At 41.6% G+C, this 23,382-nt stretch overlaps 1 protein-coding gene across 4 annotated transcripts in view; it reads left to right on the top strand.

Moving 5' to 3' along the window:
* Window positions 1-242: 242 nt before the first annotated feature.
* The window catches only part of LOC309532152 (lipase member M-like), a 30,799-nt gene continuing 7,659 nt past the window's right edge, over window positions 243-23,382 (top strand). Inside the window, exons 1-10 of one of the 4 annotated variants that reach the window (XM_082222166.1) lie at window positions 243-306; window positions 2,097-2,205; window positions 2,602-2,719; window positions 3,142-3,340; window positions 6,189-6,298; window positions 6,767-6,903; window positions 7,426-7,490; window positions 11,516-11,585; window positions 12,494-12,559; window positions 18,455-19,026. In XM_082222166.1, the coding sequence (XP_082078292.1) occupies window positions 278-306; window positions 2,097-2,205; window positions 2,602-2,719; window positions 3,142-3,340; window positions 6,189-6,298; window positions 6,767-6,903; window positions 7,426-7,490; window positions 11,516-11,585; window positions 12,494-12,559; window positions 18,455-18,688 (1,137 nt within the window). In that variant the 5' untranslated portion in view covers window positions 243-277 and the 3' untranslated portion in view covers window positions 18,689-19,026. Of the gene's footprint in view, window positions 307-2,096; window positions 2,206-2,601; window positions 2,720-3,141; window positions 3,341-6,188; window positions 6,299-6,766; window positions 6,904-7,425; window positions 7,573-11,513; window positions 11,586-12,493; window positions 12,560-18,454; window positions 19,027-23,382 lie in introns of those variants that run through there. The other 3 variants (XM_082222164.1, XM_082222165.1, XM_082222163.1) reach the window with 3 other exon arrangements.

Raw genomic sequence — 23,382 nt, 5'->3', positions numbered from 1 at the left:
TATACCAGGTGGATTTAAATCTCCAGGAAGGTTATATTTAAAAAAAATGCAAGGAAGTGTAATCTACATTTAAATGTTTTTTACAGACTTGCCTTGCCACTAGGCATATGATGGGTACATCATGATAATTTTATCATAACCATTTTGCTTGCTTCCGTTCCATAATTAACAATGCACCCAGAAAGACACGTTTTGCATAATTATACTGTAGCTGATGGAAGTGATCTTATTCTCTTCAGTTTATTACAACCTAAGTCTTCTTCAGTGTGTATTAGAGATGTGGTTGCTATTGATGAACAGGAACAGGTAAGCAAAAATCTTTTCTTCCCCATATCTTTTTCATTTATTTTCTGGTGACATACCTTTGTCTTACATTTTAACAGCTTGCATTTAACGAAGTTAGACATTGCTATCATAAAGTACAGCCTACAGCCCAGTAGAAATTAAGGCTGCTGGCACAGAACTGATTCAGCTGTGGGGGAATCACAAACTGCATAAATGTGTACAGAATTATTTATACATTACTTTCTGAATGGCATTTGTAGCCTGCCCTTCCACCATAAGGAAAATATGATTTTAAAAAATGTTTAAAACATTTAAAACTGTTAAAAACATCTAAAGATTTTTTTAAAACTAATTTAAAAACAGGTATAACCAACAAGAATGTCTTATGTTTTGAAATTCTAGCTTGGTTTCAATGTGGGGCAGCGGGTGTGGGAAAGGAGCTCGGTGTTGAGAGGTATGTGTGTATGTTTCAATGTTGGACACTTTGTTCGTTCATGATGGGGGCTCTGAGTGAGCTCAGGTTTGTGGAGGGGGGTTCGCTGTGCGGTGGGTTGCATAAGTGCTGTCCCTCGTATTAGGGAAGAAAGCTGGAAACAGTTGCAAGCTAATAACAAATGTTTAATTTTGCTTTTAAAAATACAGTGGTGCCTCGCAAGATGAAAAGAATCCGTTCTGTGATTCTCTTCATCTAGCGGTTTTTTCGTCTTGCAAAGCAAGACCATTGACGGATTAGCGGCTTTTAGCGGATTAGCTGCTGATCGGATCAGCTGATAAGCGGCTTAGCGGCTTAGAAAAAGGGGGGGAGGGAAAAAACTAGCAGGAACTCGCAAGACATTGTCGTCTTGCGAAGAAAGCCCATAGGAAATTCGTTTTGCGAAACACCTCCAAAACAGAAAACTCTTTCGTCTAGCGAGTTTTCCGTCTTGCGAGGCATTCATCTTGCGGGGCACCACTGTACTGTCAACATGATCCAGCTTCAACAGTTTCTCATTCTGCTCTGGCCACAACTTTTCAGTCCTTGTTCCTTGCAGCCCAGCTCTAAATATATATATATATATATATATATATATATATATATATATATATATATAAAATATTATTATTTTACAAGTTCATACACAAAAACAATATTCTTGCAATTATTATAATTTTACACAGGATTCTTTCAAATTTTATTTATACTTCATGGAGTCTTTCTGGAAGTGTAGTTGTTCCTTCAGCGTCCAGTAAGTTGGGCAACCTTGTTCAAGTAATTCTTGCACAAAGCAATAGCTCAGCAAGAGATTCTTCATGTTCAGTGGGAGATGCCCTATAATTTACCACAGCTACTACCTTAATCTTGCACTTTTTTTGTTCTCCATCCTACATGAAGCCACTTAATTGAAGCTATTTGGGCCTTGAAGTGATGTGAAGAAACTCACATACTATGGGAAAGTTCTTATGCATGAGGTGCAAACTGAGGCCATTATCTGTCCAAATCACCTCAAGAATGCCATGTCTAGCGAAAATGGATATTATTTTTTCAGTGACCAGGAAGCTGCTTCCCTCAGAATCCAGCATGCTTACCCTTATTTCAGAGATAGCCCTGACTTTTCCTCGTGAGGCAGATCTTTTTTCAGTGTTTCCCCACAAAGCATCCATCTCAGTGACTAATATTTTCAGAAGAGAGATAATAATCCATTATTTCTTCCCTGCACACCACCATCAGAACTAAAATTGCACTCACTGCCCTCAGCACATCTAGAATCATTCTAAAACAGACTTCCCATCTTTGCTAAGGAGTTTGAAACAACAGATATTGTTTTACACAGGTCAGCGATGTGGCTGTTTTGGGCAGTGGTGTGCTTAAACCAACAGACAACAGAGTCAGAAGAATTCCTAAGGAAACGGCACTTGAATCCCCAAGAATTCATGACTATTGTGAGTTGCTTGTTGCATTTGAAAACAACAGGTTATTATGATTTGTACATATTTCTTTTAAGTGATATTCCAAAGCATTTGCTTTTCACAGAAGGATTTCCAGGCCTGCCTGAGTTACCCCAAAGAGGCTTGATAGATTATAATGGATGGATTTAGCAGACCCCAAGGCCAAATGACAGTTTCTGTTTAATGCTTAATACATTGTCTGCCAATAGCTCCTCCTGGTTGCTTTTGTTCATTACAGCCAGCCCGGGGGAGGGGGGAGGGGGGAGGGGGGAGGCAGGATTCAGGACTTTTTTCTCCTCTCCTCAGCACCGTAGTAACTAAAATCTCCTGTAGCAACTCTAGATTTAGAATAAAGGTCTCAATTTGCTGAGAATTTCCTTGTTCTTGCAGAATGAAATAATTCAATATTGCGGATACCCAAGTGAAGAGCATGAAATCCTGACAGAGGATGGCTACTACTTGCAAGCAAACAGAATTCCTTATGGAATGCACAGTTCTGGGAAGACAGGTAATTTTGGAATGTAACTGGGCTTTATAGAGTTTTTTTTGTTTTTTTAAGGAAAAGTACTGGCAGGATTCCACACAGCCCAGAGAAAACAAATGTGTGCATATAAATGCTCAGAATTATCATAGTTTCTGGGTTTGGAATTGTTGAAGACAATAAGTCACATCCCACTGTATGTGTTTTGATGTGATCTTAGTCTTCTTAACTATATTTTTTATATCAGCACACCAGCTTCTAACCTTCTGAAAGCTAAGAAAAAATGCCAAGGGTAATTTGAACTGAACTCTTAACCAAACATGAACCGAACTATTGTGTGTGCATAAATGGTGATTTAATTGTACTATGTTGATGAACTGAACAGAAACTACCTCAAAGATAGGTTGACTACAATATTTTCTAATGCCCTTTTTCTTGTTTCCCCCCAGATCCTAGGCCAGTTGTTTTACTAGTACATGGTATTTTGAGTGAAGGTAGGACCTGGATTGCAAATCCTCCCAACAATAGCCTGGGATTTGCTCTAGCAGATGCTGGCTATGATGTTTGGATAATAAGTACTAGAGGGACCAGCTGGTCTAGAAGACACAAGACCCTGTCAATTGACCAAGAAGAATTTTGGAATTTCAGGTATAAAGGGACAACTTGTAGCTTGGATAGTTGAGACAATTGCAATGATTACTGTCTCTGAAGTACAACTGCTGCCAATATATCTTTTTTTCCCTAGTGTTGTGTCAGAAGTGCTTCACTCCTAGAAAGACTTCCCAAAGATGGGACATGGTGGATTGTGGTTCACTTTCTTACTACTTTTAGAGCCAACATCAACATGTCAAAATGCATGACTTTCTCTATATTCATGAAGACTGAATTTGTGGGGCTCTGAGATCATAACTAGGTCTGTGCATTCTCTCTGGACAAATCTTAGGTCCTGAACTGAATCAAGCCAATCTGGAATTTTCTGGGAATGTGTAGATAAAGCATTAGATTGCCTGGGGCTGGGCCCACCTGAAACAATACAAAGATGTCAAAGGGGAGCTGGGTGGGTGGACAACAATGTGTTTAATTAAACCAAGGAGGCACTGGGAGTGGGTGGTTTCCTAGACTGCTCTTGATGGGGTTATACCCATTCTGAAGAAGTGGGCACATAGCATGGTGGTACTTCTGAATCCTTTGCAGTTGCTTGAGGTTCAGGTGGCCATGGTGCTACTGAGTGCCTTTCACCAGGTGGCCCAGCTGTGCCTCTATCTGGTCAGGCAAAGCCTAGTTTCTGTTGTCTATTCTCTGGGAACATCTAGTTTGGATTTTTTGTTGTTTAGTCATTTAGTCATGTCCGATTCTTCATGACCCCATGGACCAGAGCACGCCAGGCACTCTTGTCTTCCGCTGCCTCCCGCAGTTTGGTCAAACTCATGTTGGTAGCTTCGAGAACACTGTCCAGCCATCTTGTCCTCTGTCTTCCCCTTCTCCTTGTGCCCTCAATCTTTCCCAACATCAGGGTCTTTTCCAGGGAGTCTTCTCTTCTCATGAGGTGGCCAAATTATTGGAGTCTCAGCTTCAGGTGAGGTCCTTCCAGTGAGTTTCTGGGTGGGAGTTGATCACAGTGAGGGTTTGCCGAATGTGCCTTCCTCTTAGCTGGTTTCTCCTTTTTGCCATGAGTTTGTGCTTCTTTGAATTCCATGATACCTTTCGTAAAGGCTTTTCTGCAATTGGAGCACTCACAGGCCAGAGTTTCCCAGTTATCGGTGGTTATACTACATTTTTTTTAGATTTGCCTTGAGATCATTTTTAAACCTCTTTTGTTGTCCACCAGTATTTCACTTTCCATTCTTAAGTTTGGAAGAGAGTAGTTGCTTTGGAAGATGATAATCAGGCATCTGAACAAGATGACCAGTCCAACAAAGCTGATGTTGAAGAATCATTGCTTTAACACTGGTGATCTTTGCTTCTTCCAGTACACTGACATAAATTTGCCTGTTTTCCCACCTGATGTGTAATGACCGCTCCCCGCTTAAAACGGGGGGCACCCTTTGCATGGACGCGCGCAGCCCTAGATCTGGAGCGGCCCCATCAGCATAGGCTTGGCTTTGCCTTCCCTCAGGTGGGATACATGGAGGTCTCTGCCTACCTCAGTCAGTTGTCCAATCCCACCTGGGGGAAGCGTTGCCAAGGAGACCAGGCCAGGTAGGGGAGGGATTACCTGCCCACACAATAGAGGGAGGATCTTACCTGGGAATCCTCACTTGGCTCCAGAGCTTCTCCCACCCTACCCACCCTCAGTTAAGGTCTTCTTTTGCAGGTTAACTTTTCTTCATAGGTTTTGCAGGTTAACTTTTCTTCACAGGTATGCGGGCGCTGCTACGTTAAGGTCGCTATTAAAGGGCCGGAAAGGAATTTCCCTGCATTGGCAGGTTCCGCCTTTCCCGTAGCAAAACGTCACAACTTTGGCGGTATCAGGCCTTGGGCGGAATCCTTTAGTCCATCTTCCCCGTTAAAGGGGTTTCTGAAGGGAGGCTTTGACCATATGCCGAAAGGTCATCATTGCTCTCCCCTGCAGTGGCGGCGTAACGGGGGCGGCTATCTCTGCTTGAACATATGTTCTCCAGAGCCGGCCCATCCTGCCCCCACACTGGATAACCCTGAAGCTCCATAGGTCCCCGGCTGGGGACTGGGGAGGGAGAACGCCCAATGCCTGAGCCAAGGTCTACCCACATTTGAAATTTAATAAAGTTGTGGCCAATTTAATCCCATAGCACATTGTCTTGAGTCGTTATTCCACATGACGGGGGGGGGGACCGCTCGGGATCTGGGGACTCCGCCTGTCCACGCAATATTTTTTGGAGACACTGTTAATGGAATCTTTCGAAAAGTTGGAGATGGTGTTTATAAACAGTCCATGTTTTACATATGTACAGTAAAATTGGTAGTATAATAGCTTTATAAAAAGCATTTTGGTTTCCCTGTGAATGCCCTTGTCATCAAACACTCTGTGCTTCAGTCAAGAGATAGCTGCACTCACAGAGCTTAGGCGATGCTGGATTTCAGCATCAGTCTCAGCACTTCTGAAAGACAACTGCCCAGGTAGGAAAAGTGATTGACATTTTCCAATTTTACACCATTAAGTTGGATTTATGGCACTGCAGAGTGGTTGCTTTGTGCTTGTTGGTGCAGTGCTTTGGTTTTTGGGATATTGAGCAATAGGCAACAGAGACACTGGGAATCACTTACTTACTTATTTTTACAATGTACATAAAATTTGATTACAATAATCACTAAGTGGTGCAGGTCGGGGACTCTGTTAACATGTTTTCAAAGGCATAATCCCATTTAGGAATGGGAGATCACAGCTCAAATCACCCTAGTTCACCTCATTATTTGGGGCATGAGTCCATGCACATTTCTAATAGTGTGATCTCTTAATGCAACATGAGAGTAAGTGGAAAAAATATCACCTGCATTTTGTTCGTGTAATGTCTTACAGCTTCCATGAAATTGCGATATATGATATTCCAGCAACAATAACTTTTATCCTGCAGAAAACAAAGCAAGAAGGGTTGCATTTTATCGGTCAGTCTCAGGGTGGGCTGCTTGGTAAGTAATGTGAAATGAATGGAATTTATTTACTGCCCATGTCCCTTTTTAAAAGCCTTCTTACTATCAAAAATTCAAAATACAGATATAGTTGAAATCTAATAATTCAGATTGAAGCAACAACAAGCAAGGGATTTAAGAGCACTTTTTTTTTTAATCGGCTTTGAGACTTTTTGCCAGCTGGTTCCAGATAAGTATATAGGACTATAGAGATCTGTAGTACCAAGTCAGACCATTGGTTCATGTAGTTCAGCATTGTCAACACTGACTGGCAGCAGCTTTCCTGGGTATCCGATGGGAGTCTTTCTCAGCCCTACCTTGAGACACCTGGATTGAGCACACATGAATGTGCTCTTCCACTAGGATAAGACCATTCCGCAGTATGAGAGACCCAAAGATTCAGTGTGCATATTGGCTCTGGTATATCTGGAATAGCTGCTGAATTCTGGAAGTCTTTCTCTTTGGCAGGTTTAATTGGCTTTTCACTCAGGCCACAGGTTGCTCAGAAAGTCAAGCTCTTCATGGCTTTGGCCCCTACCTACACATTTGTGGACACCAGTGGACCTGCGGCGCTATTTTTCAATCTTCCTGATGGATTTATCAGAGTTGGTATTTCTCATAGGTTTTTATTGTGTGTATAACCTGTTCAGTGATATGGGCCCTTCATTCCTCAAGCTTTGGGAGGGGGGTGGTCATGGAAATTTTTATGTATGTTCCTTGGTGTCTCCTTCTCAGAGCTTGAGTCCGCATCACCATGCAGGCCAGACTTTTGAGGTCTGCATTGTGATTCGCTGCCTGGCACAAAGCAGCCAATCATGCACTAGGCGGCTATTGTGGGGTGTGTGTGTGAAGTGTATATAAATCAGACCCATTTCCATATTTCCCCCAATAAAACCTTTAAGTTGAATCACTGCCTTGGGTGATACTTGGTATTGCCGAGGGGTGGGGAATACTGAAATGTGTATAAATCAGACCCATTTCCATGTTTTCCCCAGTCTGTTGCCGAAGCCTCAATAAAAACTTTAAGTTGAGTCAATGCTTGGGATCTTGCTTGAATACCTGGTACTTCCTTAGGAAATTAATCCTAAAGAGACTTACCAAGATCTCTCTGTGTGTTTATTTTACAGCTGATATGGGGGAAGAAAGAATTTGTTGGTTTTAGTAACAAACAGAAAAGACTGAATGCCAAGCTGTGCAGTTATCCCGTAATAGATGATATTTGTATTCAAATTATTTTCCTGACCAGTGGATGCAATCCAAATAACTTAAACGTGGTATGATGAATCTTTATTTTGCTAAATATATTGACAAAACACCATACTCCAGTCCACCCAACAGCAATATACAGTGGCGTAGCGTGGGGGGTGCAGGGGGGGCCAGCCGCACCGGGCGCAACATCTGGGGGTTAGTGTTAAGGGGCGCAAATCCACTGGTTAGGGGGCGCAAATCCACGGGTTAGGGGGCGCAAATTACTTGCCTTGCCCCGGGTGCTGACAACCCACGCTACGCCACTGGCAATATATTTTATTCTAATAGATAAAGATAAATGAACCATGCAATCCAAAGCATGACTATTGAGTTCAATAGTACATGATTCAAATTATGCATGTATAGCATTGGAGTCCTAAATGTGCAATTGAGTGACCAAGTCTGTACATGTTGCAGCTAGAATTGAGAGGAAATTAGAAGAATCTTTGTGGAAGAGACCCTGGTATATTACAGAATGTATAAACTATATGGTCTTTGTTGTTTTCTCTGGTTTTTGTTGTTTTGAGTTCAGTAAAATAGCAAGACTATACAATGATGATGGGATAAAATCAAGCCAAATTTTTATTGACAGCAGCAGAAAGGGTAAGGGTTGGAAAGGCCTTGGGTCCCAGTATCAGTTCATCATTCCATGAGCCCCATATTGATGGAATGGGTCTGCTGGGTTTGAACCACCCCAAACCTGTTCCATGTGCTTAACTTTTCTGGGGTGAAAGCCAAACAAACAAGGCCTCACTGGGCATCTATGGTACAGATTCTTACGGGAATGATACCTGAAATCCACTGAGTGGTAGCATAGTCAAGACCGCATTTTACCAGCTTCTTTACAAGAATATCATGGGGCACCTTGTCAAATGCCTTGCTGAAATCAAGGTAGGCTACATCCACTGCATTCCCTTCATCTACCAGGCTTGTAATTCTGTCAAAAAACGAGATCAGGTTAGTCTGACATGACTTATTTTTCAGAAATCTATGCTGACTATTGGTGATCACAGCATTCCTTTCTAGGTTAAGGGGTGATATGATAGCCATGTTCATTCATATATATATATATATATATATATATATATATATATATATATATATGCAGGTTTTGGTGTCTTCGGGTGTCTTCCCGTGTAAGAGTCGGGGTGTCTGTGCGACGTTTCGACGAGGTCTCACTCGTCATCTTCAGGCTGGTGCTTTCGGCTTCTTGTTACTGGCTCTGTTCCAGTAACAAGAAGCCGAAAGCACCAGCCTGAAGATGACGAGTGAGACCTCGTCGAAACGTCGCACAGACACCCCGACTCTTACACGGGAAGACACCCGAAGACACCAAAACCTGCATTCCTGTACCCGTGAAAATCTACGAAAGCAAATATATATATATATATATATATATATATATATATATATATATATATATGATATTTATTGAAAAAAGAGTTTTTTAAAATTACAAAGAGAAAAAACAAAAAGAAAAGAAGAAAAAGAAAAAATAAACCATCATTTTCAAATTATCCATTTTCATTACCTTCTTTCCATGACCTCCTCCTCCTCCCTTCTCTTGTATCTTGATTAATAATTGTCACAGCAAATCCTTTCCATAATTCATAATATTCTGTCATTATGTTACATTACTCTATTATCACCTTATCTTATAAAAAACCTTAAAACTTAAAACTTAAATCTTATTTTTACCAACTTCTCATAACCATTACCTTTTTACCCAATTCTTTAAACATTTTTGCAAGAGCCAAGTAATTTCATTTCAACATTTTTCCAACGTTCATAACACATTTCTGGTAATAGAAAAAAAAGAGAATAAAAACAATCCAATCTTCTTCCAGCGTCCCCCTTCATATTTTTCTTTCACTCGTGGGAACTCCAGCTTAGTAGTGTTTTTGACCCTTTTCAACAAATCGGACCCTTTCTCATAGTCCAGACTAAGCTCCATGTGGTATTTTAAAACATGTTTCAAATTCCCTCCAAAATTGGAAGTCCCAACAGCTCCAAACCTCTGGCGGCCCATTGCCAGACTCGGAAAGTCCAAACATCCCTGCATAGGAGGGTCAGTCCAACCCCCCATTTCCAAGTCAATCCAAACTTTGTCTTTCCAAATCTGGTTTTTTCCAAGTTCATTTATCAAATCCAAAGGCTCATTTCCCTGCTGGGCCAAAAGTCCCTCCATCCCTGGCGCCCCAGATTCAGCAAAGTCCTCTTCTTTCCGTTGTTCTGTCATGGCACACTCCTGTTTTGGTTCCTGAGTGGGCTCCATATACTTTTCCACTACCTGATCCAAGGTTCTGGCAGCATTAGTCATAAAAACCATCTTCTGGCTTAACTGATCCAATAGGGCATTTATTTTACAGAAAGCACCCAACAGTGCTTCTGAAGGCATTGTCCTGCAAGGTCACAAAATCCTTTCCCACAGTTGTAATCAGTGACAGCTGCAAGTTCCCAGGATTTAGTTAGAATTTCACCATTCCTCACTAGGGGGGGGGGACATCTGATTGTTCTTTTCCTTGAAAACAATAGCAACAAAGTTTCTTTTTTAGGATGTTTTGTCCATATTAGTTCTTTTAAAAGACGAAAGGAAACAATGGAGTCACAATGTTTCTCTCCTTTTAACTATCTGTCAAAGCATTTATTTCTGGTCAATGAGCTTCAATCATCGAGTCTGACACCCCGCTCCAGGGTCAGGACGGTGGAAAAGTACTTTACTTTAGCTTTATTTCTACAGGTTTAAACAACTCAATAAAAAGACCCCCTTCTTCTCCTGCTTCCGAAGGGGGGTTCCGCAATTTTAAATGCTGAAAGTCAATCATTTAAAAATATTTTTTAAGGCTCTAGTTTGCATTGTCTTTGCTTTGTTACAACTAAAAGAAAACGGAAGGGTGACTTCCTGTTTAGCCCTTTCCGTTTCAGTACCGAATTAGGGTAAATTTTTTAAAGTCCAAATTCCTTTTATTTCGCCTGTTCTTGTTTAAAATCCGAATATTTAGTGTTCCAGTACTCACGGTTGGTTATTTTAGATGCCAAATTGTCCCAGGAAAAAGGCAGCACTCTCCGGCAATGGCTGTCATGTTCAAATATATAAAAGGATGTCACATAGAGGAGGGAGAAAGGTTGTTTTCTGCTGCTCCAGAGAAGCAGACACGGAGCAGTGGATCCAAACTACAAGAAAGAAGATTCCACCTAAACATTAGGAAGAACTTCCTGACAGTAAGAGCTGTTCGACAGTGGAATTTGCTGCCAAGGAGTGTGGTGGAGTCTCCTCCTTTGGAGGTCTTTAAGCAGAGGCTTGACAACCATATGTCAGGAGTGCTCTGATGGTGTTTCCTGCTTGGCAGGGGGTTGGACTCGATGGCCCTTGTGGTCTCTTCCAACTCTATGATTCTATGATTCTAAGCAGGTCTTGAGTAAATCCAGCAGAATCGAAGTTAATACAATTTAACAGAGGTAGACATCCTAAGATTAAAAATGGGGAATACGGGATTTAATAGAAAATTAGGAAATCAGGAAAAAGGTGGAAGGGAAGTCACCAGATATTTAGTTGTATGTTGAGATTGATATGAAAGTTGTACAACTGGGATGTGGAGGAGAGGAGATGTGGGTTTTTCTTTTCTGCCTTTGTATTAAAAATCCAAATAAAAATGATGGGGGGGGGATCCTTTTAGGCACTGTCAAGCAGATACTGGGCAAAGGTTTCCCATATTTATTAGTCACAGATGCTTAAAATTGTATAAAAATAAAAAATGCAAATTGGCACGAAACTCACAACCACATCTTACCTGAGAAGGATGTTTTCCTATGTAATAACCCTTTACTTTTCTCAAGATATATGCATGTTGTATTGCTCTGATGCTGGTGATGTTTTTGCTAGTGCAATTCATCCATTTCCTTCCTCAGAATATTCAGAGATGCTTTTAAAAGATATTTACATTCTTATTGTTTCTCTCCAATCCAGAGTCGAGCTGATGTATATGCTGGAATTGTTCCCGATTTTGCTTCTGTAAAAAACATGATCCATTTGGCCCAGGTGGGGTTCAATGCATATTTTTCCTTATTTCAAAATTCAGAGTTCATTTGATGTACAAATGAATGCTTAATGTGTGTGAATATTTAGGGGTTTTCTTTTTTTAATTTTCAGAAGGTGACAGGAAAGTTACATAAAATCAAAAACAATATAGCAGTAAATAGTAACTAACAAGCTACCACTCACAGGAGCTTTGCTGCTCTGGGTTATTGCTGGTGTAGTTGTCCAGTTACTTGTGATATATGATATATATACTTAGTAATTTGCAAAGTGTGCAAAATATTGGAAAAACAGATAGTATTATTAAAAACAGATAAATATGAAAAGGTTGTTTCAAGATAAAACAATAATATATTCTTATGAAACCACACCTAAATTAATCAGACTGCCTTGACTGGTTGTGCTCATTATTTGTACAAAGAAATTCACGACAAAATAGTTAAAATATTTTGATTGCTTGAAATTTATAGCAAGATCTTTGTTGACTATAATCATATTATACCATATTTGCCAGTGCAAGTAGATAAATAGCAGCAGGAAGGTAAACGGCATTTTCATGCGCTCTGGCACTCGTCACGGTCCTCTGTGCTCCAGTAGCGGTTTAGTCATGATGGCCACATGACCCGGCCTGAAAGCAAGATGAGCCCTACAACCCCATAGTCACCTTTGACTGGACTTAACGGTCCCGGGGTCCTTTACCTTTTTTACCTTTACCATACCATATTAGATCACATTATTATTATTATTATTATTATTATTATTATTATTATTATTAACTATTATTATTATTGTGTAGGGATTGGGGATAGGGTTCTGACAATTCATATTGCCAATTTTTAATCTATGTGTACTTTATAAATATGTCAGCATTAAAAATTTGAAAATTCAGTACTTTCCCCCTTCTTTTATAGGTTTTTAAATCAAAAGAACTGAAATATTTTGACTATGGCAGTAAGAACAAAGCTATATACAATACGGTAATTATAAGGGTTGTGATTGGGATTTGTCATGGATTTCAATGTGCTAAAGTTGCATATTTATTTGGGACTAACTCTCATTGAACTTAGTGGGTCACCCCAAAAAGAAAAGAAAAGTTTTAGGAGTAAACTCTGCACAAATCCAGTGATGGTTGGGTGGGGCCTTGTATGCCTCCTTCCAGCAACTTCTGCAGCCAAGCTGGTGTCAAATGCATTGCTCTGCTTCCTTTGGACCACATCAGTGAGGACGAGAGGATGATTTTGTTGTCTGGGCAGCCCAGGATCCCCATACCCACTGCCCAGGCCTGCACCCCAGGGAGGTCACTTTGGCACTGCTTTTTAAAAAAATAATGATATTTATTTTTAAAAAAAATAGAATTACAAAAGAAAACAAGGTAGAAAAAGAGAAAGAAAAAACAAAGAAAAAACAAACCACATCAAACAATACAAATTAATAAAAATCAAAATCAAAAAATAGCACAACACGATCAAAAGACAAAAATATACCACAAACATTTAAAAACAAATCCAATATTCTCAAATCCTTAACTGTCATTACCTTCTTTCTTTGACCTCCTCCTCCTCCCTTTTTTTGTATCCTAGTTATTAATTGTCACAGCAAATCCTTTCCATATTTCATAATATTCTGTTATTACATTACCTTAATCTATTTTAATCTTATCTTGCTATAAAAAACCTTAAAGCCTAAAACTTAAATCTTATTTTTACCAACTTCTCATAACCATAATATTCTTACATAATTCTTTAAACAGTTTTGCTAAAGCCAAATAATTTCGTTCCAACATTTTTCTAACAATCATCAATTTTATAAAACAATCCTAATAATAAAAGAAGAAATAAAAGAACAATCCAATCTTCATCCACCGTCTCTTCCTCCTGGTCCCGGGTTTTGTCAGTCCTTTTTATTTCATCAATCTAGCGCATTAACCTGGTAATCTTATATCTGAGGCCCTTAAGTCCCTTCCATGTCCCTTCCACGGCTCTTCTTCATATTTGTAACTGTATTTTCCTTTGTCTCCTGCTCCTTTCACTCATGGGAGCTCCAGCTTAGCAATGTTTTTGACCCTTCTCGACAAATCAGCCCCTTTTCCATAGACCACACTAAACTCCATGAGGTATTTAAGAACATGTTTCAAAGTCTCTCCAAAATTAAGAGTCCCCACAACCCCAAACATCTCACGGCCCATTGCCAGACTTGAAAAGTCCAAACATCCCTGCATAGGGGGGTCTATCCAACTCCCCATTTCCAAACCAAGCTTTATCTTTCCAGATCTGGCTTTTTCCAAATTCATTTGTCAAATCCAAGAGCTCATGTTCCTGCTGGGCCACAACTCCCTCCATCTCATCCTCTTCACTCATCTGTTCTGTCAGGGCACACTCCTGATTTAATTCCTGAGTGGGCTCCATATAATTTCCCACTGCCTGTTCAAAGTTTTTGATCGCATCAGTCATCAAGTCCGTCTTCTCATGTAGCTGTTCCAGTAGGGCACTTGTTTTACAGAGAGCACACAGCAGAGCTTCTGAATACATTGTCCTGCAAGGTCAGAAGTCTATTCCCACGATCATAATCTGTAACAGCTGCAAGCTCCCCGATTCAGAATTAGTTACAGTTTCACAGGCTCCCTCTAGGGGAAAAACCTTCTATTTGTTCTTTTCTTTTAAAGACAAATCTAACAACAAAGTTTCCTTTTTCAGATATTTTGTCAATATTTGTTCCTTTAGAATGCGAAGCGGAACAATGGAATCACTATGTTTCTCTTCTTTTAGCTATCTGTCAAAAACGTTTGTCTCTGGTCTATGAGCTTCAAAAAACGTCAGTCTTGACACCCCGCTCCAGGATCAAGATGGTGGAAAGTTACTTTACTTTAGACTCACTTCTGCGGGTTTAAACAGTCTGGAAAAAATCCCCCCTCTTCTCCTGCTTCCGAAGGGGGTTCAACAATCTTAAATGATGAAAGTTAATCCTTTACAAGCGATTTTCTGAGCTCTAGTTTGCCATGTCTTTGCTTTAATCTATCTACAAAGAAACGGAAGGCTGACTTCCTGTTTAGACCTTCCCGTTTCAGTGCCAAATTGAAATAAACTTTTAAGTCCAATTTTCCTTTCTGCATGCAAGTCCTTATTTCTAAATTGTCCGAAATTTAAGTACTCACAGGTGATTGTTTTAGAAGCCAAATTGTCCTAGGAAAAAGGCAGCGCTCTCCGGCAATGGCTGTGCGGCTTCGCTCCACGGAAGAAGCAGTTGACTCTCAGCACCGCGCCACTTCCCCCTCTTCGCTCCGGAGCCCGTTATTGGGTTCCTTTGCGGGTTGGGGGGGGGCGCTAAAGGTGCACTTTGGCACTGCTAATGCAGTGGTTGGACTCCATTGTCTCTCAAGACAGATGGATACCAACATTGTAAACCTAGATCCCATCCCTCTCCTGGCAAATCCTTTATGCTTCCCACCAGTCCTTGTGCAGCCATGCCTGGACACATGGCTGAGGTCCCGGATTCCATAGCCCAAATGATCACCTAAAGAGCACCAGATAGCACTGGCAGTGACAAACCAGCCTGACCTCAGCACCTCAGCCAGCATGGGAAGTAAATATGTTTAGCCCTAGATCAGGAGAAGCAAACTCAGTTCTTTCTTTTAGTCTAGATGGTTCTATTTTTCAAGTGCTTTTTTTGAATGGAAAGCTGCTCATGCTCAGAATGTACCATATTTTTCGCCCCATAGGGCGCACCGCCCCATAGGACGCACCTAGTTTTTTTGGGGGGAAATAAAGAAAAAAAAATTATTTCCCCCCCAGGCGCGGGGCTGGCGCGGGGGAAGCCCGAGATTCCCCCAATCCCAGCCCCGAGAACAGCCTGCTATCCGCAAGCCTAGGGAGGCCAGCGGTAAGTCGTGCTGGTCTCCCCAGGCTTTGGAATGCAGGCAGCTCTGCGCAGCCATTGGGAGGTGGGCGCGACTTCACGCCCGGCTCCAGATGGCTGCGCAGAGCTGCGCTCACCCCGGGACTGCAGTCAGCTCTGCGGAACCCTCTCGCTCTCCAGGCTTCAGCGAAAGCCTGCATTCGCCCCATAGGACGCACACACATTTCCCCTTCATTTTTGGAGGGGAAAAGTGCGTCCTATAGGGCGAAAAATACGGTATGTGTTTGTGTGTGTCCATATGTGTATATACATGTGTAGGACGTGGGTGGCGCTGTGGTCTAAACCACTGAGCCTCTTGGCCTTGCTGATCAAAAGGTTGGCGGTTCGAATCCGTGTAATGGGGTGAACTCCCGTTGCTCTGTCCCAGCTCTTGTCAACCTAACAGTTCAAAAGCACTCCAGTGCAAGTAGATAAATAGGTACCACTGCGGCGGGAAGGTAAATGGGTGTTTCTGTGTGCTCTGGTTCCTGTTGTGATGTTCTGTTGCACCAGAAGCTATTTAGTCATGCTGACCACATGACCCAGAAAGCTGTCTGTGGCAAACGCCAGCTCCCTCGACCTGAAAGCAAGATGAGTTCCGCAACCCCATACTTGCCTTTGACTGAACTTGACCATTTCTCTCTCTCTCTCTCTCTCTCTCTGTGTGTGTGTGTGTGTGTGTGTGTGTGTGGCATTTGGGAGGCAATGCAATTGCAGTGGGAAAGAAATATTCTGCGAGCTTTTAAGCTGAAGTCATATGTTCATCTTTCAAAACCCTGCTCACACCTTGCATGCAAGACGATTAAATCCAGGGCCTAAAAGTACCAGGCTAAACCATTGCCCACTTTAGCGGACATGCACATCAATCCTGATATAGATCCTCAATGATACATTCCACAATTTTGGTATAGCCTATACTCAAGCCAGTCAACCTTTTTTTTTTTTGTATACATTTTTATTAAGGTTTCACAATTTTTTTAAAAAACACAAACAAACACAACACAAATAACAAGTATAGTTTTGGATCCTTATTTTCTTAACATCTTTCCCTGACTTCCCCACACCTCCCCTTCTTGTATTCCAATTCCAATAGTTAGCTCAGCAAGTTCTTGTCCCCAACTTTTACCTTATTATTATTATTATACTTAATTCATCTTAATTAACCAATTTTAACTTATAGACCTCAATTTAAACAACAATACTCATTCTTTACACCCTTTTCTAAGGTCGACCCAAATTCCCTTCCACAAATTTCCCAATTTTTATATTAATTACAAAACAAAATAACAGAGAGACAACATATAATTATACACCCTTTGGATTCCAAAACTCTCACCCCCCCTTTCCCGGTTTCAATCCCCCAAAAATGTCCATCAGTCTATCAACTATCAGCCTAGAGATCTCACGTCCGAGGCCCTCAAATCTCTCTCAGTCCCTCTCTGCAGGTTTCTTTGGTAGTCCTTTATATTAGACATCAAGTCTCGGAGAAGCTCTGTCCCAATGGGGTCTATGTTTCTTGCAACCAGACCTCCATGTTCAAAAGTGGAGCCCAAATCTTGTTTCTTGTTCCTTTTAAGTCCAAATGTCCCAAATGTCCCAAAAGCTCCAACTTTCGCCTTGATCAGATTTGTAATCCATAGGTCTTCAGATCTCCCCATAGGGAGATCCCTCCATTCTTCATTCTCCGATTCAAACCAAATTCTCATCATCCAGGTCTTGTTTTTCCTAGTATCCATCTTAGCAGGCCTATGGCTCTCTTTTGTCGTCTGCGGCATTTCAGCTCCTCCTTCGCACTCCTCTGAAACAGCACATATCTCTTCTCGTTCAGCTGCATAGGTTTCTTGAGTCAAGTCCTTGACAAATTCAGCAAGTTTGTTTACTTTTAAATTCAAAGTTGTAGCATTTGTAGCCAAAGCTTCACTCTGACCTTGTAACTTTCCCAAGAGAAAAAACATTCTGTCCAGCTCAGCCTGTATTTTTCCACCTGCAGCCATTGTAATGACTCAGAACCCCCTCTAGAGGGATTCTGGTTACTTAATATTCCTTCCAACTCCAATTCAACAGTCAAGTTCATTTGTTTCTATTCTTCTTTGTTTTCAACAGTTTAAAATCAAATTGTAACAAAAATAACTAGCAAAGATAACAGAAGCCAAATTTTCTCCCCCCCAACTTTGACAGCTAATTTAACAGCTGTCAAACTCTTTATGTCTCCTCAACAGGCTCTCTCGCGGATCGCTCCCGGGTCCCAGTGGGTTGCACTTCAGCTCTTAAAATCGACTCTTATCCTCCAGCAAAATTACTTATACTGCCAAGTCGTGAAATTAGTAGCTTTTATCCAATAAAGAGAAGAATGTTCTCTCGACCTTAGTTATCTACTTCTTGCTTTAATTTATCTACAGGACGGGGGGACGGACTTCCTTTTAGCACCTCCCCCGATCGTGCCTAATTCAGAAAAAAAAATAGTTCCAATTTCCGTACTACTCACGGGTTGTTACTTTTAAAGTCCAAATGTTCAAAGAAAGAAGTCAGCGCTCTCCGGCCATGGCATGCGGCTTCGCTCCGTAGGAGAAGCGGTCTACTCTCAGCACCACGCCTCTCCCCGTCCCCCATTCTGCAGCCTTTAAAAAGGCTCCTTCGTGGGTCGGGGGGGCACAAATGGTGCCCGCCGAGTCACCAAGTCCACAGGCTGAAGCGCCTGTGGTTTCTGAGGGTCCCCGCGTCGCCGCCGCGGCAAGACCCGTCTTCTACGGAGCCGATTCCCTCTGGAGCTCGGAGGGAATCCGCCATTAGCCGATGGCGCTGACCCGGAAGTCCCCTCAAGCCAGTCAGCCTTCACACATAAGTCAAACTAATGCTCAAGGAACCATTTCCCCATAATTTTGATTCTACTGCATTTGAACCATCGTGAGGTCAAGAAAATGTAAAAATCTAAGATTGGTAGGTGAAACTCATTTTAATCATTCTGATATTTTCATCCACAGACCACTCCTCCATTCTATCAAATCGAAGACATGTTTGTGCCAAGTGCTGTGTGGTATGCCGGACATGATATTATGTCAAATAGAAAGGACATTCAGCTGTTGCTTCCTCGAATCTCTAATTTGGTTTTCCATAAGTATATTCCTGAATGGCAGCATTCTGATTTTTTATGGGGTCTGGATGCTTCAAAGAAACTATACCCTGATATATTTCATCTGATGCTGAAGTACAAATAAAATGTTACAAAAGTCATATATACTGCATATATTCCATTGGGGTTGCCATATGTCTGGAATTTGCTGGACCTATCCGGAATACTGCAGTCAGAAGTAGTGTCCGGGCAGAAATTGCTAAAATGTCCAGGAAAATCCAGATGTATGGCAACCCATGTCGGACTTGTCATTTTTGGTGATTCTCCTTAAAAATTCTTTCGCGAATTTGCCAAAAAAAATCACAACAACTTTTCTGTCTGGATTTTAACTGTTACAAATATGCCAACCCCAATTCCATGTGACTGCAGATGCCGCAATAGATCTGTACAATGTGTATATATGATCAATTTGTTAATTACTTGTTTCTCACCATCAAATTAAATCTACCTGTTTGCAGTGACACTACTGATAGTAGACTTCCTTGATTATGCATTGCAAAAGCATAATTCTTTCTGCAAACGCCTCATCTTTTAGGCACAATTTAGATATTACCTGTTGTTCTCATTTGACGGAGATCTTTGTACATTAGAGGTTCTTAACCTTTGAGCAGAGGCGGTCAACACTAAAAGAAGCTCTCCGGGTCTCTGATTTCGCTAGATCGCTAGCCAGTGAGCTGTTGAAGGCAAGCTCCTGACAGCCACTGGCCTAATCCAGCAGGCTTTTATTATGTTCTTATTAAATACAGGCATCCCTGTCCCATTTTGAGGTTACACTAGGAGGCAGGATTTTGGCTATGTGCCCATGGCTCAATGGGGAATTGTGAGCATAAACAAGTACTGTGGGTTCTTTCCTCAAGACTGGAGTGGGTGCAGCTGACTCTTACATTTCTACCAAGGCTTTCAACATGACCACAGTCCATTTCAATCAGGGGTTAGGCCCAGTTTTGGCACAGAAATTCATTTGGTTGCCCTGTATGATGACCTCTGTTGAGAGAGAGAGACAAGGCAAACATGTCCCTGTTAATTTTTTTCGACCTCTCAGCAGCTTTTGATACCATCAGCCATGATATCCTTCTGAAGCACTTTACAGTGGTTCCAGTCCTAATTGGATGGTCATTCCCAGAGGGTGTTGCCTGGGGAATGTTTTTCAGCCCCATGAAACCTTCAATGTTTGGTCCCACAGGGCTCAATCCTGTCTCCCACATTGTGTAACATCTACATGAAACTGCTGGGTGTGGTTATCTGCAGGTTTGAAGTATGTTGTCAGCAGTATGCTGATGACACTCAGCTCTATTTCCCCTTTACATGTGCAGGTGAGACAGTGGAAGTGATGGACCAGTGTCTTGCCTCGGTATTGGACTGAATGAGAGCCAACAAACTGAAACTCAAACCAGATAAGACTGAGGCATTGTTAGTGGGTGGTTCCCTAGACAAGATGGGTCTGAAGATGGTTCGGAAACTTCAGCTAGTGCTGAATTCAGTGGCCTTGTTGCTCACCAGAGCAAGACGGTTTGAACATATTACCCCAATCCTGGTCTGACTGCACTGGCTACCAATTAGTTTCTGGGCCCAATTCAAAGTGCTTGTTTTGACCTATAAAACCTTAAACAGTTCAGGACTGCAATACCTCAAGGACCGTCTCTTTCTATATGAACCTACCAGGTCCCTGATGTCATCTTCTGAGGCCCTCCTTCGTGTGCCTCCTCTCTGAGAGGTCCGGAGGGTGGCAACACGAGAATGGACCGTCTTTGCAGTGGACTCAGACAGTGGCATAGCTAGGGCTTTTGTTGCCCAGGGGCAGTCACAGAGTTTGCCATTCTTCTCGCTGTTTCTCATCTGGGAGCCCTGATGGCTTGCCACTGTCCTCCTCTCTGCTCCAACCATCCTCCCCCCTCGCTTCCCAAGGGGCAGGAAAGAAGGTTCAAATGCCAGCTGGGCCATGAAGCTCACTGGGTGACCATGACCACTTCCTCTCTCAGCCTAACCTTCCTCACAGGGTTGTTGTGGGGATTTAATGGGGAAAGGGAGAACATGCGTGCCATCTGGAGTTCCCTGGAAGAAAGCATGGGCATATAAATGCAGTAAATAAAATAATAATTAACTGCAATTGCACATACATATACACAGTGTAGGTGTGAGCTGGAATGAAAAGTAACTCATTTGGTGCCAGCATGTTGTTCAATTGCTCTGTGAGACTTGCTTCTGTTTGTCAGTCGATCCCTGCTCCAAGAAGAAAGGAGTCAGAGTCATTTTTCTCTGACTCCTTTCTTCTTGGAGCAGGGATCGACTGACAAACGAAAGCAAGTCTCACAGCACAAAACAACAAAGAGCTGTGACGCAACATCCTGGCTGACTTCCCGTGGAAGCCCTTCCCTCAGACGTGATACACAGAAAGGTTAACCCTTTAACCACCACACTACACTCTTGCACCGAGAAGATTAGCAAGAAGAAGAAGAAGAAGAAGTTATTTATAGATTGAATCCATGTTAGTTATGTTAGATTTCTGTGTGTTCCCACTGTGCAGTGCTTTGAGTCACAAGACTCTGTTTACATTCCAGAGACCTTCCAGACTGTTGGAAGTCTCACGGGAGACGGGAGGCAGATGTGATGTTACTGGTTTCCTGTTCCTTTGTTTGTTTCAGTCGCTTTCTGCCTTTCACAGAGAGAGCATGTATATTGCTTTTCTGTCTGCATAGTTAGTAATAAATCTCTTTAGCCATGTAGCTCATACTATCTCATCCTTCTGCATGCTGCTGTATACTCTGTGTAATGGGGAATGTGCCTGGAGCCTTATCAAAGGCTCAGGTCGTTAATCATCGGAGGAGGAGATTTGGAAGGCTCAACCAGAGGAGTTGTTTGGTCGAACGCAAATCCGACAAGTTATACTCAGAGTAGACCCACTAAGGGGTACGAATAACTTTGCCCTGTTCATTTCAATGGGTTTAGTGTGTGTACAACTTACGTGGGTACAAAATAATGATGCCGATGCACAAAGACACAAAAAAATGTAGACATAAAATTATATACCACTTAATATAAAGATCTCCAGGTGGGTTACACTTTTTTAAAAAAATGCAAGGAAGTATTTGTTGGCTATTTGCAGATTAGTTGCACTGCAGAGAGCTTGCTGGGGAGGCCACACATTACAAGGAACGCAAAATAACTTTAGCTAGGTTTTACAGTGGTACCTCGGGTTAAGTACTTAATTTGTTCCGGAGGTCTGTTCTTAACCTGAAGCACCACTTTAGCTAATGGGGCCTCCTGCTTCCGCTGCACCGCCGGAGCACAATTTCTGTTCTTATCCTGAAGCAAAGTTCTTAACCTGAAGCACTATTTCTGGGTTAGCAGAGTGTGTAACCTGAAGTGTATGTAACCCGAGGTACCACTGTAATAACAAAAGCAAACTCCTTTTACACTAAACATATCAATAAGCATGACCCATCCACCAACCCAACCCCCAGGTGCTGCTCTTTATATACTATACTCAATTGCTGACACAGCTTAATTAACACAACTTAACAGCACCTGCTATACTGCTTCACAGCTGTAAAACTAGGTCATGTTATTTGCTCTGTCCCTTAAAGACATACACATCTTGTGGAACAATAATGAACCTTCAAATTTAAAGAAACCATTCAACAGTATTATGTATATTTCAATGCTTTGTAGAGACTTGCCATGATGGGTATGTGATAATCCTTCTGTCTTAACCATTTTGTTTGCTCTGCATCACAGAGTAGACCCACTAAGGGATACGAATGACTTTCATTTCAATTCAATGGGTTTAGTTTGAGTACAACTTACAGGTGTACATGGATACAAAATAATGATGGCGACGCACACAGGACAAAAATAAACAAATGTAGATATACAAATTATATATCACTAATTTAAAAATAAATCTTCAGGTGTGTTACATTTTTTATTAAAAAAATGCAAGGAAGTGCAAAGTACATTTCAATGTTTTGTACAGACTTGCCATGATGGGTGTGTGATAATCCTTTTGTCATAACCCTTTTGCTTGCTCTGCGTCTGTTTCATAATTAACAATGCAGAAAGACACGTGTTGCATAATTATATAGTAGCTGATGAAAGTGATCATATTCTCTGCAGTTTATTACAAACTAGGTCTTCTTCAGTGTGTATTAGAGATGTGGTTGCTATTGATGAACAGGAGCAGCTAAGCAAAAATCTTTTCTTCCATTTATCTTTTTCATTTCTTTTTTGGTGACATACTTTGGTCTTACATTTTAATAGCTTGCATTTAACAGAGTTACACATCCAGAAATTAAGGCTACTTGCACAAAATCTGCGGGCAAAGAACTGATGCAACCATGGGGGAATCACAAACTGAATAAATGTATACTTATATACAAGCCTTATACTGGTTCCTTGTAACTACACTTCTCCCAGCAATGGCTGAATCTGTTTAGGGCTTTAAAGATCAGCACGAACACTTTGAATTGTACTCAGAAATGTACTGGGAGTCAGGGTAGATTCTGTAGGACTGGTTTTATATGGTCGTGGTGGCTTTTCCTAATTACCAATCTGGCTGCTGGATTCTGGATTAGTTATCATTTCTGAGTCATCTTCAAAAGTACCCCACGTAGAGCCATACCAGTAGTCCAAGCGGGAGATAAGCAGAGCATTTACCACTCTGGAGAGACAGTGAAGAGCCAGATTGTGTTTCAGCTGGTGTAGCAAACAGAACTGGTATACAGCAGCCCCGGATGCAGAGTTCTTACTGTTACCTGAGAGGTTCCAAAACCACCTCCATTG

This window comes from Podarcis vaucheri (assembly GCF_965113315.1).
Source record: "Podarcis vaucheri genome assembly, chromosome: 5".
NCBI classification, from domain to species: domain Eukaryota; kingdom Metazoa; phylum Chordata; class Lepidosauria; order Squamata; family Lacertidae; genus Podarcis; species Podarcis vaucheri.
The sequence above is the reverse complement of the archived record's forward strand: the minus strand, read 5'-3'. Positions and strand labels throughout refer to the sequence as shown.